Raw genomic sequence first — 17,655 nt, forward strand, 5'->3', positions numbered from 1 at the left:
GGCTGTGGCTGCAGCGTACCAGACGGTGATGGAGGAGCAGAGGATGGACTCCATGATTAGATGATTAAAATGATATGAATAAAAAAAACAATGAATTGAAAGTCAACTAAACCTGAAAAAAGGTTCATACTAAACGTTAACCCAATCATCTGAATCATTCCATGATTTATGGGCCATGGGTTAATTTACAAATGTCAACTTATTCATTCTAATGTCTATTCAATGTCTCCCCAGGTGTTACTCTGCCAGGTGTCCCTCCCCGTGACTAAAGGGGGACGGACAGAACAACAGTGGTTGGGTTCGTTGTGACCAGCTGCTTCCTCCGGACTCTGTAAATCATCCACTGCACTGCAACCTGGAACAAACGCAGCGATAACAAACGGCTGAGCTACGCAGAACCCGGCTGCGCTTGAGGAGCACGGTGCACGCGTGTGCACGGGAAGGGGAGCGTCACGCTTGATGGAGAGCTGTCCGTTCTGAATAAAGGTCACATTACATTCACAATGTAGTAAAACCATCCAGCTGCTACTCCAACCTTTACACACGTATACGGTGCAGTCGTGTGGTGGTGTGGATCTGCCTCACTAGCACCACCCAACATGGAGCCGTCAGCAACAGCAGGAGGGTTTGTTCAGACTCCCACTTGCCTTTTAAAAAAAATAAAAAAGCCACCGACATCCCAGTTCGGCATGTTCCTGTTGCCTAGCAACCAGCCAGGTCTTGCGAGGGAAGAGAGGCGTCATGCACGTGCATCCACACTCTGCTGCCTCTGCGTCCCCCCGAGAAGTCTTCTCTCTGCAGCCTCCCCAATGGAGTCCTGCAGAGACGCTGCACACGTCGACGTTTTGTCCCGCACAACGTCCAGAGCGAGCGAGGAAAAACGACACGACACGCGGTAAAGTTCATGGTCTTTTATTTGAAAAAAAATAAAAATAAAATAAAGACTAGCATGTACAACTTGGAATGAATGTAAACTGAACTCAGACGAACAGTTGAAGACGCGCTGATCGCATGCGCCGCGAACACAGGACGCCCGCCACTACGCTGCAGTCTGAGCCGAGGAAACACAGGAAACAGAAGAGAAGTGAAGGCCCGGGATTCTCTCTCTCTCTCGCAAGAAAAGAGGACAGACACTCCCGTTTCAGCGAAAGGAAAAAAGAAATTGGAAAGCTCGTTGTAAGACTCTGAGTTCCCCCCTCGTCTAACAGGGCAGGACGCACGACTACTAAGATGGCCGAACGAAAACAAAAGAAAACATGCCAAACAATTTGAAATGTATTTTTTTGTACATTGTTTTTTTCTCATCTAGCTACGATTGAGTCCCTGGAGTCAGAACCTGGTACACTCGCTCGTCTTATCAGCGCAGGGTTCCTCTCCAAATACAAAAAAAACTGTAGCAAACCAACAAGAGGAGCTCATAGTGGAATCAGCAGGCTCTGGTAGCCCGGAGGGGGTCTGGGGTCTGGGGGGTGGGGGGGGGTAGTACTCCGGTCTCAAGCTGCATGCATGAAGAACAGAAGATGGACAGAAAGAAGAGACATTTGACACTAGCAAACGGGACTGGAAGGAGTTCACCAAATGCTTCTGCTTGAGTCTGAAGGTTTAGTTACAGGGCTTGTTGTGATTAGTTAAGTACTGATGCTAAACTGATCTCCAGGGGAGGGGACGGGGTCACTAACCATCATTTTCATGCAGATATTTTTGTATATTTTTATATTTTTCCTGCGTGGACAGAAGATTTTCAGAACATTCAATTTTTTTTCTATACAGAAACAGTATGAATAAATTTTTTCCCCAAGAGGTAAGTAAAACATTTTATTTATTTTTTTTCTCCTTTTTCTTTCTTCTAAGAGGGGACGGAGCAGGGTGGGCAAGCTTCACTTGGCAGTCATCATCTGTACAAACTCTGCAGAGGGAGAGAAGACAAAAGACAGTCAGGACTCCAGGTTTGCTCTGATTGTTCGATGCTTCATACGTTTCTTTAAATCAGGTTCAAACACAAATCCTAATGAGGGTCCCTTTCCAAACAGAGGCCGCGTTCACCTCATTAAACGCTCCTGCATCCTGGCTACAGTTGTGGATGCTGATCGGCGCCCTCACGCACAAAAAGGACTACATATTCCCCTTAGTTCTTTGGCACAATGGGGGGTAGAAGTGCACTTTTCAGCCAGGACTGTTCACTATACACCAGCAGCCTTCATGGAGACGTGTAATGTTCCACGAGGCAGCGAGTGAAAAGGCTTCTCTGGTCCCCGTTTAATGGGAGCAGAAGCTGCTAGCGCTCCCCGTCGCTCCTTTACCTTCATAGTTGACCTGACCGTCGCCGTCGATGTCTGCTTCTCTGATCATCTCGTCCACCTCCTCGTCTGTCAGCTTCTCCCCCAGGTTCGTCATGACGTGGCGGAGCTCGGCGGCGCTGATGTAACCGTTTCCGTCCTGGAAACGGCGCGGCGCGACATTGAAACGCGTTACGCCGGAGAACATCCCACAAGCCAACAACTCGTGGAGAAGAACTCCAGCAGCAGATTGACAGACGGGGAGCCGTGCGGACAGATGCCGGGCGGAAAGGAAGTTGGAAAATATTCGGAAACATTTTATTTACCTTGTCAAATACCCGGAACGCCTCGCGGATCTCCTCCTCGCTGTCCGTGTCCTTCATTTTTCTGGCCATCATGGTCAGGAACTCCGGGAAGTCAATGGTACCATTACCTGGAAGGGGGATTAATGAGGGGGGGATTATTTGGATGTTGCAGGCAGCAGGAGATCATCCATAGCGCAGAGAGAGAGGCTGGGGAGCTTCAGCCCAACACCAGTTTATTCCCGGTCCTGCCGCGGCGTTTTGGTGGGGCTACCGGAGGCCGCTGTGCTGTAAGCGTGCAATCGGATCAATATCCATGTTGCTGTTGTCAAGACAGGATTAGCAGGGGATCAGAGCCTCGTGACAGACGGATCTATGAGGAACACGGCGGCTCACGTGACACCACGGCGGGGGAGGCGGGGGGGGGGGGGGGGGGGGGATGACTGGACTTGCGAGGCGTGGCCGTCCACGGTCACTAAACGCTGACCCAAACAAAAGTCCCGGGATGGAAGGGACGGTGAGGCTCGCCAAGGGCAACGCAGCGGGGAGGATTAGGCACAGGGTGCGAGGCGGGATTAACCAATGGCAGAGAGCGAGTACGAGGAACACAAAAGGGATGCGGCGATGTGGACGGGGGGACACGCGGCGCTCTCACAGCCCCCGGGGGGGGGACCATCTGAGAACCTGTTATCTAACACGCGCAGACAGCACGTCCCGCCGCCGGAGGAGGGAACGGCCGCAAACCGGAAAAAGCATCATCCGAGGGGCCGGAGAGGCACGGCTGCCCCTCCGGCCACATCTGCTCCGCCGCGGCAGCTGGCTGGCGGAGCAGATGTGGGAGGAGGGGGGGGGGGGGGGGGGGGGAGGATGGGTGAAGACGGGGGAGCAAAAGAGAGGGAGAGAAAATGGTGGAAGGGAAAGACTGAGAGTAGAAAGAGGGCGAGGGAGCGAGTGGGCGGCGGAGCCGTGGAGAGGAGAGAACCGAGTGGGAGACGATTACACAGAAGAGGCGCTGACGCAAACGACGGGAGGCTGAAGCGTCTCAGCGCTCCTCCTGCATCACGCGACCGTCTTCCATCGCGGCGAGCAGAGCGAGAGGCGCTGAGGCCAAAGCGAACATTTATGTCTTGCAGTGATTTGATCCCCTCTGTGGGGATGGGGGGGGGCACTCCGGCTCCCCCTCTTAGTATGCGCCGGCGTTAAGAAGCCTGGATGGTGCGGCAGGTGTGCCGTGTGTCTTAGCGCCCGTCCTCTCTCTGGGTTACTTTGCCGTGGCGTCCTGAAGCAGGTTCCCAGCTGACGTCCTGGCTGCTGCTGGATGTGCGAGGCGCTCAGAGACCTTATGTAACCACTCTGATTCTCCATTACTAGATTCATTGAGGTCTGACCTAGATTGCATCAGCCGAGGGCGGCGGAGGCAGAACGAGCGGATGGCAGTGACGGCGCCTAACAAAGCGAGGGGGGAGCGGGGCCGAAGGGGAGGACGTTTCAATGAAAAAAAGGCGCAACTGGGCGATCGATCGCCCCTGATCAATGCGGCCCGGCTTGCGACAGTCCGAGCAGCTGACGGCGCTCACGCCCGCCACTGCCGGAGCGCCTCTGGGAGGACAAAGACCTCTGTCCACGCCGTCCGCGTCAATCGCGGCCCTCAGCGAACGCTCGAGTCTCGCTCCACTCGGCGGCGTGAACGGCGCCTCCGCGGCGGCCGTATCTGTGACTAAACCGCCGACGCGTCATCTGGGAGTAACGGGGCAGCTGGGCAGTAATGGATGCTGTTCTTCTCCATGTGACGGAGCTTTAAATCACCAAAGTCACGCCACTGCGTGATTACGGGGAATTATGGTCCAGTTTCTCTGAAACGGGCCGAAAACAAACGGATAAACTTCCCCGAGAACTAAAGCGCCGAGGTAAACGGGGTAATTTCCCTGAACGCCAAAAGGTATTAACCTCGTTATTCAGACCTTTCCTCCTCGCTTATTCTCTCAAATGTGGGTAGAATTAACTAACATGTAATTAACTAATTAAATACATGTTCCCATACGTCACGCGTTTCAACTGCCTGGAAACAAAAACACACACGCAACATGTAAATCTCGTGTGTAGTTCGTCCTCCCTTCTGTTTAGGATTTATTACTCAATTCCATTAATGGCGCCGGATGTGACCTACAAGCACTTGTACTGACCGTCAGCGTCCACCTCGTTGATCATGTCCTGCAGCTCTGCCTCGGTGGGGTTCTGGCCCAGCGACCTCATCACGGTGCCCAGCTCTTTGGTGGTGATGGTGCCGTCGCCGTCCTTGTCGAATAAGGAGAAGGCCTCCTTGAACTCTGTGGGGAGGAGGAGGTGTGGGGGGGGGTTACAGAAATGGGACACTGCAGTCAGGTGGTAAACGCTAATCGCCCCCCGTGACCGAACGCGGCCCCGTTAGCAGACTTCAGGCTCGTCTCCTTCGGCCCGGGGGACACGGGGGAGGTGGTGGAGAACCACACGGGGATCTGATCTCAGACGGGGAGAAGACCGATGGATGCGGAACACTGCGCGCTCGCTCATCGGACGCTTCCACACACACACGCACACGCCTTCTCTCGGTTGGCTGCTGAACTACGGGCCATTGGGAGGCATCCGGGGAGGAGCAGGAAATGAACATTACCCCCGGAAGCCTCGGCACAAGCTAATTAGCCACAAAGGGGTTCGCCTGAGAAGAAGCGCGGCGCCCTCCGGACCATCGAGCGAGCGAGAACATCAGCGCTGCAGCGAAGGAACTTGCTCATGAGCTCACCTGGGAGAACAGGGTTTTTAGTCCCGACTCATGAAATGCTGTAAACGCGTCTCCCTGTTGAGCTTTGGAAGCTAAATGATCTACAGGGTGTCGCTCAGTTCAGCGCTCCAGTGCGGCGGCGGCGACCGTTGGCCCCGTAACGGCAAACGGTTGCACCCGTTTAGTCTTCAGTCCACTCAGAGTGTTTACACAGCATGTTACCGGGCTTCACACGCGGAGGGTCGTCACGCTACTGGATGACGCGGCGTGTATGTGGGGGAAGGGGGTCCGTCATGAGGGGGAGGGAAGGCGGTTCCTACCTGCAATCTGCTCCTCTGTTAGTTGGTCAGCCTTTGTGGAAGAGAAGAGGAAAAAGGGGTCAGTCATGATCAAGCATTGCAAAACGTTTGCGTCATTACATTCGTCGCCGCCCGCCACGGCCCAACGCTGCTCCCCGTGTTCAGGAGAGCTGGACTACGGGACCCCTGGTCCATGTGGGAGCAGCCCCCACATGGACCAGCAGGAGGACAGGACCCAGTGCACTGCTGACTGGATCGCAGCTCCACTCCAGTCTGGCTCCGATTATTCTGAAGATTCCAGCTGGGGGGATTGGGGAGGGGGGGGGGGGGTCGCTCTATAGGACCAAGAAGTAGGCTTCACCGCTCTGGTCCACAAGAGCGGCGCTTGGCCAACGAGACCGTCCTTGTAGGCGGGTTGTCCCAGGGCCGATCAGCATGGGAGTGTTTTCCGACGGGGAACCAGCCCCCCCCCCCGTGCCGGTCCATCGGTGCGCTGGGGCTCTCTGATTGGACCTCACACACCCGCAATCAGGCCGTTTACACGCAAAGACGCGGCTTCTTTGTGGAGGAGAGAACTTTTACATGAACACAAAACTCCCTCACGCCGCTTCCCATGAAAACATTTCCTTTAATTACTACTGTTGACAGAGCACACTGACAACATTGGGCAGAAACACAGATAAACACCAAACACATGTGCACGGTGGCAAACACACACCATTTTTTATGGCATTCTTTCTCAACCCCGACATGTTTCCTGTGAATCAGTCAGTCTGCCCTGAAGAGAGAGTCCCTGCAGTCTGTGTGTGTTGTTTGCACAAGCAATCTAGCCGTGGAAACGCCGAGCAAACACCCGACAACAGAGACGCCCGAAATCACGCGGCCGGGGAAAATCAGAGCAATCCGACTTTGTAAGAACCAGAGTGAGTGAGCTGACGTTTGGGCTGACGGGGCGGATCGACCGGGGCAGCGAGGGGCTTCGTGGACCCCGTCGGCAGCACCATTAGCCGACATGGCTGAATGCTTCCCCTCCGATTCCCTCCATGACAATCGGAAATGTCAAGAGACAAAACAGATCACCAAAAAGGATCCTTCCTCTGTCCCGCTCAGGCTCCCTTCCTCCCTTCCTTTCCTCCCTTCCTCATTCGCCCTCTTTGTCAGACTGGCTTTGGATCCTGCACTGGCTTCGAGGCCTCGCGGTGCTGCTGCGCCACTACAGGCCCGTCCCTCCACCTTCTCCCCTCTGTGGCGCCTGGACGCGGGCCAACACAAGCTCCTCCCCTTTCTCCTCCAGACCGCATCAGCTCGGTGCGTCCCCCCCGTCTCTCCCTTTGTGAATGTGGCACATTGTTCGGAGGAAACTCCCCGTGATTCACCCTCCACGGACGGGCGTGTTCGCTGGCAGGCCTCCAGCCGCGTGGCAGCTTGTGGCCCGCGGAGGGGAGCGCGTTTGGGGAAGCGCGGCCCCGCCAGCAGATGGACGGTAGCGCGAGTGGGTCAACCACTCCCTCTGTTGCCCGGGCAACCGGCAATATGCTCCAAATAAGACCGCGGGCGGGCTGGGCGGGTCGAGGAGGTTATGTGTCACACACACACACACACACACACACACACACACACACACACACACGGCTCACCAGGTCGGACCTGACGGGGGTGCAGAAGGGCGTAGGACAATACGGCAATTGGTCTGGTCTTTATCGACGCTGTAGACCCAAACAATCCCCAGAGAAGCTTTCTGTACAAGACACACGAGCAGCTGTCACTCAGACGGATGACACACGCTTCCATTCATCCCAACACAAACAAAGAGTGAGACACACACACACACACACACTTCCTTTGTACGGCAGCGCTGATCTCCACAGAATGCTGAACGCCTCTTCTCTGCCAGCGTGGACAAAAGGCAGCGAGGCCGGGGGGGGGCGTCTGGGGGGTCTGGAGGGAGAGGACGGGTGTTGTGGACAGGCTCGGTCCACCGCGTGGTCCGGAGGAGCTCCTCGGCCTCCTCAGAGAGCACCCAGTGGCTCGTGGACGGCAGGGACACCGGACACGGCGTCGCCGCCGAGCATAATCAATCATTCATCGCAGCGGATCGGGTGTCCGTCAAGTTACTGAACATGCATCAGCGAACAAGAGCGCAACAGGACGAGACGCCGGGCACTTATTCCGCACCTCCATGCTGGTGGATTTCACTTTTTAGGAGGTCCAACTGCACAACGACTCCTTTAGCCATTAACGCGCCGTGCTGAGCCGCAGGACTGCATTGCAGCCGGACATCAGGCACCGGATGAAACCGAGGTGCAGCTTCCTGACTCCCTCGATCGATCAAGCCTGATCAATGGATCGGCCTGAAGGCCCCGGGAGGTCCTCCCCTCTCCGCAGGTGCCACAGCCGGTTCGGGCCCGCCCTCAGACCTGTGAGTTGCACCCGAACCACTGACCAGAGGTTCTGGTGCGCGATTGGCCGAGGACGCTCCCGGCGGACAGGAGCGGACGGCTCCGTGCGGGACGGACATTTGCATGACATCGAATATTTGCAAAGAGGCAAACAAATGAGGCCCCGCGGGTCGTAACCCGGTAATTACCGAACACGGTCCGCGACGACGCCGTTACCCAGGGTGCACCGGGAGGGCTGCGGCGGCGGAGGAGGAGGAGGAGGAGGGAAGCCGGGCGCGGCGGGGGGTAGAAACACAGAACGAAACCGATACCGGTCTAACATACGTGTCCAAACGTGTGGGCTCCGCCGAGGGACATGTCTCGGATAACGTATGTGGGGGGGCAGGAGGGGGGCGTCGGGGGGCGTCGTAAAACCCGCTCTGGTGCGTTGATGGCTGCAGAATGATCCGCTAATGTGTCACAAAAGCGGGCTAGTTTGTTCCCGGTCCGACCATGAACTCGGCCGGCCGCGAAACACCTCCTCGAACCCGACGTGGACGAACTCCGCGCGAAGCGGGTCGCGTGGCGCAGTAAAGAGGGGAAATTACGCCGGGCGACAGTTCAGCGCGCGCGTCTCCGCTCGCGACGGAGCCGCGCGGTGAGCGCGAGCCGCAGCGCGTCGAAAGCCGCCCCGGCGGGGCGTTTTCCGTCCCCGTCCGAAACGACGGAATGTCGGTGCAAAGGAAACAGGCGCGAGCCGCGGCCGCGCTGTTCTCCCCCCCGCCGCCGCCCCGGTGGCCGCGCAGAATGAATGGGCATACGTACCATGGCTTCGGTGTGCTCGTAGGTCTGTGGAGGCAGACTCGCAGTGCGCTCGTTCCGTAGATGGAGTTCCACTCGCGGGTTAGCGGCGGGTATATTGGCCGTGGCCAGACCGAGGATCGCCTGTGTATCCCTCCGCCGCACTAGCTCTGATCACTCACTTCCTTATTTCGATGTGAGTGTTGCAGCAGGAGTTAGGAGATAGGAGACAGGAGACAGGAGACATGCATCCTCACACTGGAGTCACTGTTTTCAGTGTCTTGATGATGATTAGATGACATGCTTTGGGATGGTTGACCATATAACACACTTGTATATACTGAACACATGGGGATCAAACCTTGATAATGCAGCATTTGGCCACCAGTGTTTTTGGAGGAGAATAGTTTTATTCACATGAGTATCTGCGCTTTATAATCACCAATCACGCTTTGATGTGTTTCTTCTTGAGAAGCAGTACTTTATGAACTTTTTGAGGTAGGAGCTTCCTCGATTACATTAGGTGACAGTAGTGCGGCAAAATAAAAATGAAGCTCAAATAGTTATTGAGGCATTACTGGTTCATATAAACACCAGATGTAAAAATAACTACAGCTGAACTAAGCCTGCATCCTCCACTAAGACACTACCTTAGAACACTAAGGATTTGAGGTAATTGTCACTTATTCTCAGAAAGGCATTTTAACTGGGAATCCCGCTGCTTGGTAACCATCACAAGGCCGTGGAATAAGGAGAGTCCCCATCATGGCAAAACAAATCAACAAGTACATTCGTGGAAGACAGTGGTCATTTGGAAACAAGAAAACAAACATAAATATTATTTAGATAATTAAGGCCATCTTTATCCAATAAAGGCCAATTCATGAATAACTATTGCCATGTGCAATCATTTTAAATGCAGCTATAAAACTCTTGAAATAATACAGACTGTGCCTTTAAATTGGAGCATATCACTGTCGTACCTCTCAACTTCACAGGATTCTTCTAAAAGTGACCTTTTACTTTTAGAAAACCAAACCCTGGACGGACATTAGCTGCCCTCCGTCCATCTAGCTTCTTTTTTCACCCAGAAAGAGTAAAACGAGCCCGTCGCGGGGTACTAGTTTCCGGGTGCGGAAGGATACCTCTGGTGAAGGAAGCCGGAGAGGCGGCCGCGTCGCTGTGAGGCCGGTTCTGATTGGCCGCTGCAGACCTGCAATACTGTCCGCCATGTGTCGGCCGCTCTGATTGGCTGCGCGGGACCCGCATTGCGCCAGGCAGCGCCACTTGACGGGAAAATATAACACGTATAAACACCGCGAATATAAAAACCTGCGCCGCGTTTCCACCGATTCACAAGCGCGTGTTTGTTTTTATTTTTAGGTGGATTTGTTCGGTCGGGACGGGGAGAAGAAAGCGACGTCTTTTCGTTTTGGTGCGACCGAACCGCTTGATAGGCGCGATGGGGGAAGTGCGCAGACTCGCTATTGGCCGCTGCAAAGTGCGCCGCGGCGACGTGCAATGGCCGATGGAGCCTGCGGCTAAAATCAGGCTCTTGTGTCGTTTGCTGTGGTTGTGTGTTTAGGGGGGTCGCGAGCGCGAGGAGTCCCCGAGACCAGCTCCCCCCCGGCGGGGCAGGTGGAGGGTCGGCCGGCGGAGGGAGGAGCCGCCGCGGGGGGGGGGGGCGCTGGTCTGCCACATGCGCGTCAACATAAGATTTGTTTACTACAGCAAATACAATCAGCTGCATAAAACAACCGTAAAACTGGTTTTAGTTCATGAAAAGGAGAATTTAACGAGGAGGAACGTGGTTCGCTGGTCGAAGTCAGGCTGCAGCGCCGCCGGCTGTTACAATCAGGCTGTAACCTGTTTAATGTGCACGTGTATGTATACGCACATATTCATGTGCTCAATCATGGGAACGGTTTCCCCGAGAAGCTGCTCGTGAAGATCCACCAAAGAGAACTTTTATTTACCAAACCTTTCGGCACTACACCAGAAAGTGTGCGCTCCTCTCATCAGGGCAACAAACTCCAACACAAGAACCAATCCGGTGTTTTTTTGCTCTGTTTAAACGGAGAATTACATATATTCTTTTTTCTTGCTGCTATGCGTCTCGCCTCTCAGGAAGCTGTCATATATTCCTGTAACTGCTGCACATGTGGCATTTGGAACAGCTGTGACCTTTAACCTCTTATAATAGCCCTCTGCAAAGGCCTCCGTATCTAATAAGGATTAGTCATTGACCATGGAGGACTTAGATCATAGCAGTTTAAAGTTTACAAATAGATTGGGAGTAGGATTTAATCATATTTCCACAATTTACAAATGAAAACCAAATTGATCATCAATACATCCGTCACATGTTGTGTTTGGGGATTTATGGTCATGAAAACGAGACGTATATCGGTCGGTACACGCGGGGAATGGACCACGATGTGGATGTGACATTTCGGCGAATGCCAGCAGCACGTTCCTCCTTGCTGCCTCATCCTCCCATCAGGATGGAGTTTACTTTTAGCTGACTCATCACGTGTCACCCCCCCCCCCCTCCCCGCCCCCGTAACCCTCCCACTCGCCGGTCCAACTCGCCACGCTTGATTTAAAGGTTACTTTTTCCCTCCATCGGCTGAATGCGCCGCGATGGACGAGCTGCAGTTGAAATGCGTGACTGATTTAATAAGGAGAGTGCTTCAGAGGAGGGGATGGGGGGGGGGGGGGGGGGGGGGGCTGCAGCAGTGGCTCAGTCCTCACTGGGAGCCCAGCGATGGCCCCACCGAGCGGTTGGATGCTGGCTGCACGGGGGCCACTTTCTGCTGAGCACAGAGTTCCACGTCGCTCCACATCGAGGGGGATTAAATCACCGGCGCGGACGTTGAGGAGCGATGCATTGCTGCAGAGACATGCTGCTGCTCCTGAAGGGTTGCAGACTTATGTGCATGGTCACCCAGGGCGCTGGAGATAGTTAGGGGAAGGCTTCTTTAAAACAGGGGGCCCAACCACCGGTCCGTGGGCCATCACCGGGGCGCACCACAGGAAGAACACGGTCCTTTACGTTTTACTGTGCTGGTCCCTCTTGACGTTTTTGCCCCCCTTATACATTTGCCCGCTACTCGCTGCGGCCGGTTGTTATCCTCCAAGACCGGTCTGCAAAAAGTTGTCCAACATGAAACGTGACACGTGAGGCCAAAGAGCTCGGGGGCCCCGGCTTTAAAAGACGGGGAAGGACTGTTCTTCTCAAAATAAATCATCCTCTGAGAGCAAGTTGGTTGAGTGATTCTGTTTGCGACTGAATTACTGGAACAATTCATGCGATTGATGATCTCACAGCAAAAGAACTCAACATACAGGAATCCAATAACGGATGCAGTTTGTGTAAAAACATGTAAAAGGCTCCAGGAAATGAAATGGATAAAACAAGATGACACCACATCTATTTTTTTTGGTTGTCATTTTATTCAAGTAACGGTAACACAAGATGGGGATAAGCCAGACATGACATGCACAAAATATATCAAAACTCTCTGTGGGGGGGGCAGACCTCCTGTCGTTCACACGGGGACAGGTGGAGGTGGGGGGTGGGGGCTGGAAGGGTTAGAGGTAGAGCCCCTCCGGCGTGCCCTCCTGCTTCTTGTACAGGACGTTTTCCTTGGACTTCTTGAAATCTTCGTTTGTGACTTTCATGCGCCGCTCGCGCAGAGCCATGAGGCCGGCTTCTGTGCAGATGGCCTGAGGACAGAGAGGACGGTTTATTATAGCTCTCGCCGATTGTTTCAGCCAATTGATCCTGCGTTCACAATATTTAACATCTTCCATGCTAACATTGCACACAGCAACATAAAGGGCGAATCTACTGAAGCTCCGTCCTAAAAAAGGCAAACTGGAAGCTTAATTCTATCAGAGACTTGACAAAAAGTGAGTAGAATCATTTATCATACAAATGAGGGGGGACGCTGTTCAATTTGATCAAAACAGACTTTACCTTGCAACATGGCTACACCACGTCCAATTACACCACAAGGCCTTCATTCTACACTGATCTGAATCGCGTACATTTGGAGTGAAAGGATGAAAAGTCGGAGGGGAAACGAAGACGCTGTAGAGATCTCAGTGCCGATTGGCCACCAGAGACGTTTTATAGCCAAGATCACGACTCCACCTTTTCTCCTGCTCTCACTCAGACCTCCAGTTAGCCCCCAGCGTGATGCTAGTGTGCAGGTATGAAACCGTATAATGGACGGAATCCTTCAGGTGAATATGATTAACTTTAAGTGTCGATCCGCCTCGTGTTGTAACGGAGGGCCCCCATGCTGCGTATGTACGTTGAAATGTAATGCTTTGATCTGAATGATGGGAGAGAAAAGACACCCACCTTAATGTCTGCCCCTGATAGGTCGTCCTTGGCCAGGATGAGTTCATCCAGGGTGACGTCGTCGGCCACCGTCATGCGACTGGTGTGGATCTGGAAGATTCTCCTCTTGGTCTTCTCGTCCGGCAGAGGAAACTCGATCTTACGGTCAATTCTCCCTGAAAAATACAGTTTGGTTAATTCATCAAATATGAATCACTTTGGACATGATGATTCTGTTCACATTGCTGTCATCATTTAAAAAGCGGATCTGACTGCTGTTAACCACAGTGATGCGTCCTTCCGTGTCGCGCAACCCGAGAAGCCTCGCGTGAACCGGTACGGCGCCGCGGGGCGCTGACTGGCGGCCGCGCCGATGATTCAGGAATTACTTTGTGCGTTCGACCTGAGATATTAAAGGGCAGCGAAACGTATCGCGCCGCATTTTGACACGTCGGGAGCACACGGAACACCCTTGTTTACTAGCGAACGCATTAATCCAGCCAGGGTCGGGCTCTGTGGACGGCTGAATGCAAGGAGGTCGTTGGCGTCACAAAGCGCCTCGAGATGCCCTGGATTCCCTTCAGCATCGTTGCTGCGCGTCACTGCGCCTGCAGCAGCAGCGGCACTATCTGACCATCATGAGTCATCATGAAATAGGTAAAACGTTTCCGGTTAAAGGCCTTAGGAATCTGCATAATGCAAAACCAGTTTGTAATTGTCACAAACGGGGACAGGAAGGTTGAAACTTCAGCCTACAGGTCCAACTTTAAAAGGTACGCCAACATATGTTGTAAAGTAGACTCAGTATACGTATAAATATTTTTTATAAGGTAGGTAGACCTACACGAGGTGTTCTCACGTGGTTCCTAGTGACATCAGCCGTCACATCACAATCCTTTACCCGGTTTCCCTTCTGACCACACCGCTGTGTCAACGACAGACACCGTATTCAAGCTCATAATGTACATTTTAGCATCACATCCTTCCTTCGTTATTCACTTCTAAGCTGCACAACACTAGAATCACTGCGCCGGTTTTACATTTATTGTCCACCTGGTGGCACCGTGGAGCGAATAAAGCTCATGAGGGAAACAACTGGATGAAAAGCTTTGATGCGTCATTGAGCTTCGTCGCTCATCACTAGAGGGACAAGCTATGCGAGCGCAGAGTAATCAACAAATTACTAAGTCCTTTTTTTAATTTTCAAAAACCTAACTTTACCCAAACTCTTCTCAGTCTTTACCAAAAAATAATGAGGAAGAACGTTTTCCTGGTAGTGACATCACATACGAAGATGCCCAAGAGGAGAAATAATCCTTTGTTATTTCTCCTTCCCTCCGCGACAGAACAGTGAACAGCTGTTCCCCAAATGTCTGTCGCACAACCGTTATGAATCCTACATTGTGTCTAGATTTGTACTGCAGGAGTAACGAGGAGGCGGATCCTCTGGTAGAGACCCGTCAATCAGCATGTAGCTCCGCCCTAGAGCATTGTGTGTTTCTCTAACATTATATTGGGGCGCTTAAATCGGGTCCCTGATCCAAGGGAACAAGCCATCAAACGGGCCCATCAAAAGCGCTGTCATCCAGACAGTTCTTGTAGAAGCCGGTGAAGCTCAGCCAGCTGTCTGCGCATACGGATGCTATTTTGCACCGAAACGTTGACCGGTTTCACGCCCCCCCCCTCCAGAAACGATCCCTGACATAATTAGAGCATTTGAGGGGCTGCAGAACGTTTGCGTTGTGATTCGTGTGAACCAATCGGACTGCTCCTGACCGGGTCGGATGAGGGCCGGATCCAGGGTTTCTATCCGGTTGGTGGCCATGATGACTTTCACGTCTCCCCGGGAGTCAAACCCGTCCAGCTGATTGAGCAGCTCCAGCATGGTCCTCTGGATCTCCCGCTCACCGCCAGAGTTGGAGTCGTACCTACACAGCAGAGAGGACATGAATGAAACAATCCAACTTCACAGGTCAGAGACGCGTCCTCAAGGCGCGTCCATCGAGCAGGCCCGTTATGTCGAGAGACACGGACGGGTCACACCTTCCAGCTCAAACAGTCGCCAACGTTCAGCTGTGCTCATTCATGGAAGTTAAACAAACGTACGGTCTTTTTACATTCTGTGGCCAACAAGGAGGAAAGTTGCCACTAGTCCTCCAACTGTTTTGTTTTTTCAAAAGGAAAAACAGAAACTGGAATAGAAATAAAGCTGCTACATATCGAGGCGTAGTCAGGTCTCGCACTTACTAACCCAACACCTACTCACCCCCCTCTGACTGTGCACCCGAAGGTGACGGTTTCACGGCTCTCAGTCTGCTGTTAGTACCTCTTAGTGCCGATGGCGTCGATCTCGTCGATGAAGACAATGGAGGGCGCGTGCTCCTCTGCGACCCTGAAGAGCTCTCGGACCAGCTTGGGCCCGTCTCCCAAGTACTTCTGGATCAGCTCGGAGCCCACGACGCGCAGGAAGGTGGCCGATGTCTGATTGGCCACAGCCTTGGCGAGCAGCGTCTTACCTGGTAGACGATTATATGACGTTGAATCAGTCGGTGAGACATTTAGCCAGACAAGCCAACGCTACATCACAGAAGCACTCTGTTGGTGAGGATACTGCAATGGGAACTGCAGTATTTCTATGATATTCTCATCTGTACCAGTGATTATGTTAAATTCCATATAAATGCACTAAGACCGTGGGCTGAAATTCCCCAATATGAAGCCAAGTACCCTGATCTTTGATTTCGGAGACTAGAGGTTGAGTTCATCACAGAGGTCCATGCCTAATAATACTCCTATAATGAAACACACTGCTGATAAGCTTGGTTGTACGATTGAGGAAAGATGTTTTTAATCATTATAACTGTGTAACACTGGCTGTGAAGAACTTTGTTCCATCTCGGCACGTAAAGGTCGGTGAGTCTCTCACCTTCCCTGCTGTGGCGCCCTAAAAATACCCTTAATGACACAGGAGGAGACATCCAACTGGGGTAAAGATACTGCTATCAGCTTCACTTGAAAATCAACTGCAACTAAACCAGTGCTGTATATGCACTAGGGCTGTCAACAAATATTCTATATTTGAGTAGTTGAAAACAACTATTCGAATGTGAAAATTAATATTCAAATGTAAAAAAAAACGGCGGCGGTATATTGCATGAATAAAATAGACTAGAGGCTACAACAGCTTCATGCACTAGTTTGATTATTTGCCGTTTCACGCCACGGAAAAGTTGCGTGTTGACAGCTCGGAGCGTTCAATGTCACTACTGTAAAACCTTCAGTTTCAATCACTGAATGGAGCCCGACGTCTTTGGGACAATAATCGCGACATTACTCTGCATTTGTTTGTTGTTGTCGTTCAATTATTATATATTATTTTTGTGCAGGTAATATGTTGGTAAATAGGTTTAAACTTAAATAAATTACCTATACAAGTAGTTACATCTCGTATTAATTTGTCCTGTTATTGACTTGTCTAATGCGCAACCGAATATATTCAAATATCTGTCTTTTTTTAAAGCAAATATTTGGGCAATTTTGACAGCCCCAGACTTTGATCTTCTTGTTTTTGTTCTGTTTAGTGAAGCTCATACCTGTGCCAGGAGCTCCATACAGAATGACACCTTTGGGGGGCTTTATGCCCATCTCCTCATAATACTCTGGATGTGTGAGAGGCAGCTCCACTGACTCCTGTTAAAACCAACAAAAAGGTAATTATGTACATGAACAATTAAACCGTCATGTCTATGTAAACAGGTCACTGACAGCTATGACAAGGATTGGCTGTACAGTGGTCAATATTTGTGTGGAACTATTAAGATGTGGAACACAAAGGATTTTTGCTCTTAAAGTGGTTGTAGAGAGATAAAGGTGCGAGAGGTTTACTGTACTTTGATCTCCTGGATCTGATTGTCCAGTCCGCCGATGTCAGCGTAGGTTTCCTGTGGGGCCTTCTCCACCTTCATCACCGTCACCAAGGGATCGGTGTCATCCATCAGCACACCAATCACAGCATGAACCTGGAGGCAACACACAAACACAAGACAACTGTAAACGCCACTATAGTGGAAGGAGGAGGCAGAAGTGTTTTGTGGACGTGTCGGGTACCTGTTGACCCTAAACAGTGGCACAGTGTCATGGTAATGTAATTGGGAAGTTAAGTGACTATAATTATTGATTTCTTTAGTTCTCAATCAAATCAGACTCTTTAAAACAAAAGGTATGTTGCTTAAAATTTATTTTTTTCACCTTGTGGTTGAGCAGGACAGAGCAGCCTGGTTCCAGCAGGTCCTTATCCACAAAGGACAGGATGCTGACGTAGTGCTCAGATCCCACCGAGGTGGAAACAATGGCGTGGTTGTCATCGATAATTTCCTCCAGAGTGCCGACAGACATGGGGGTCCCACGCAGGTCGTCAACCTTTGACCGCTCCTCCTGCAAAAAATATACAACTAGGATTATTAAAAGAGGCAAACAGTAGGAGTTCAGAT

The 17,655-nt window shown here is 52.0% G+C and overlaps 2 protein-coding genes across 5 annotated transcripts in view; both read right to left on the minus strand.

Moving 5' to 3' along the window:
- Positions 1-896: 896 nt before the first annotated feature.
- Positions 897-9,912, minus strand: LOC120807840 (calmodulin-1). Of its 2 annotated transcripts, none has more exons than XM_040160253.2 (7): positions 9,798-9,912; positions 8,839-8,999; positions 5,657-5,687; positions 4,762-4,905; positions 2,603-2,709; positions 2,301-2,436; positions 897-1,906 (listed from the first exon to the last, which is right to left on the minus strand). In XM_040160253.2, exons 2-7 carry the CDS (start codon positions 8,839-8,841, stop codon positions 1,878-1,880), a joined length of 450 nt encoding a protein of 149 aa, XP_040016187.1. In that variant the 5' UTR covers positions 8,842-8,999; positions 9,798-9,912; the 3' UTR covers positions 897-1,877. The 2 variants fall into 2 exon arrangements, with proteins under 2 accessions (XP_040016187.1, XP_077950151.1); XM_078094025.1 differs by having other exon boundaries at positions 8,839-8,995; positions 9,798-9,907.
- Positions 9,913-11,100: 1,188 nt separating this feature from the next.
- Positions 11,101-17,655, minus strand: part of LOC120807839 (26S proteasome regulatory subunit 4) — a 170,662-nt gene continuing 164,107 nt past the window's right edge. For all 3 annotated transcript variants that reach the window (XM_078094024.1, XM_040160251.2, XM_040160252.2), the window contains exons 5-11: positions 17,414-17,599; positions 17,056-17,184; positions 16,759-16,855; positions 15,492-15,681; positions 14,942-15,093; positions 13,187-13,341; positions 11,101-12,543 (exon numbers count right to left, since the gene is read on the minus strand). In XM_078094024.1, the coding sequence (XP_077950150.1) occupies positions 12,409-12,543; positions 13,187-13,341; positions 14,942-15,093; positions 15,492-15,681; positions 16,759-16,855; positions 17,056-17,184; positions 17,414-17,599 (1,044 nt within the window). In that variant the 3' untranslated portion in view covers positions 11,101-12,408. The remainder of the gene's footprint in view (positions 12,544-13,186; positions 13,342-14,941; positions 15,094-15,491; positions 15,682-16,758; positions 16,856-17,055; positions 17,185-17,413; positions 17,600-17,655) is intronic.

The sequence above is a fragment of the Gasterosteus aculeatus genome, chromosome 18, assembly GCF_964276395.1.
Source record: "Gasterosteus aculeatus chromosome 18, fGasAcu3.hap1.1, whole genome shotgun sequence".
NCBI lineage: Eukaryota > Metazoa > Chordata > Actinopteri > Perciformes > Gasterosteidae > Gasterosteus > Gasterosteus aculeatus.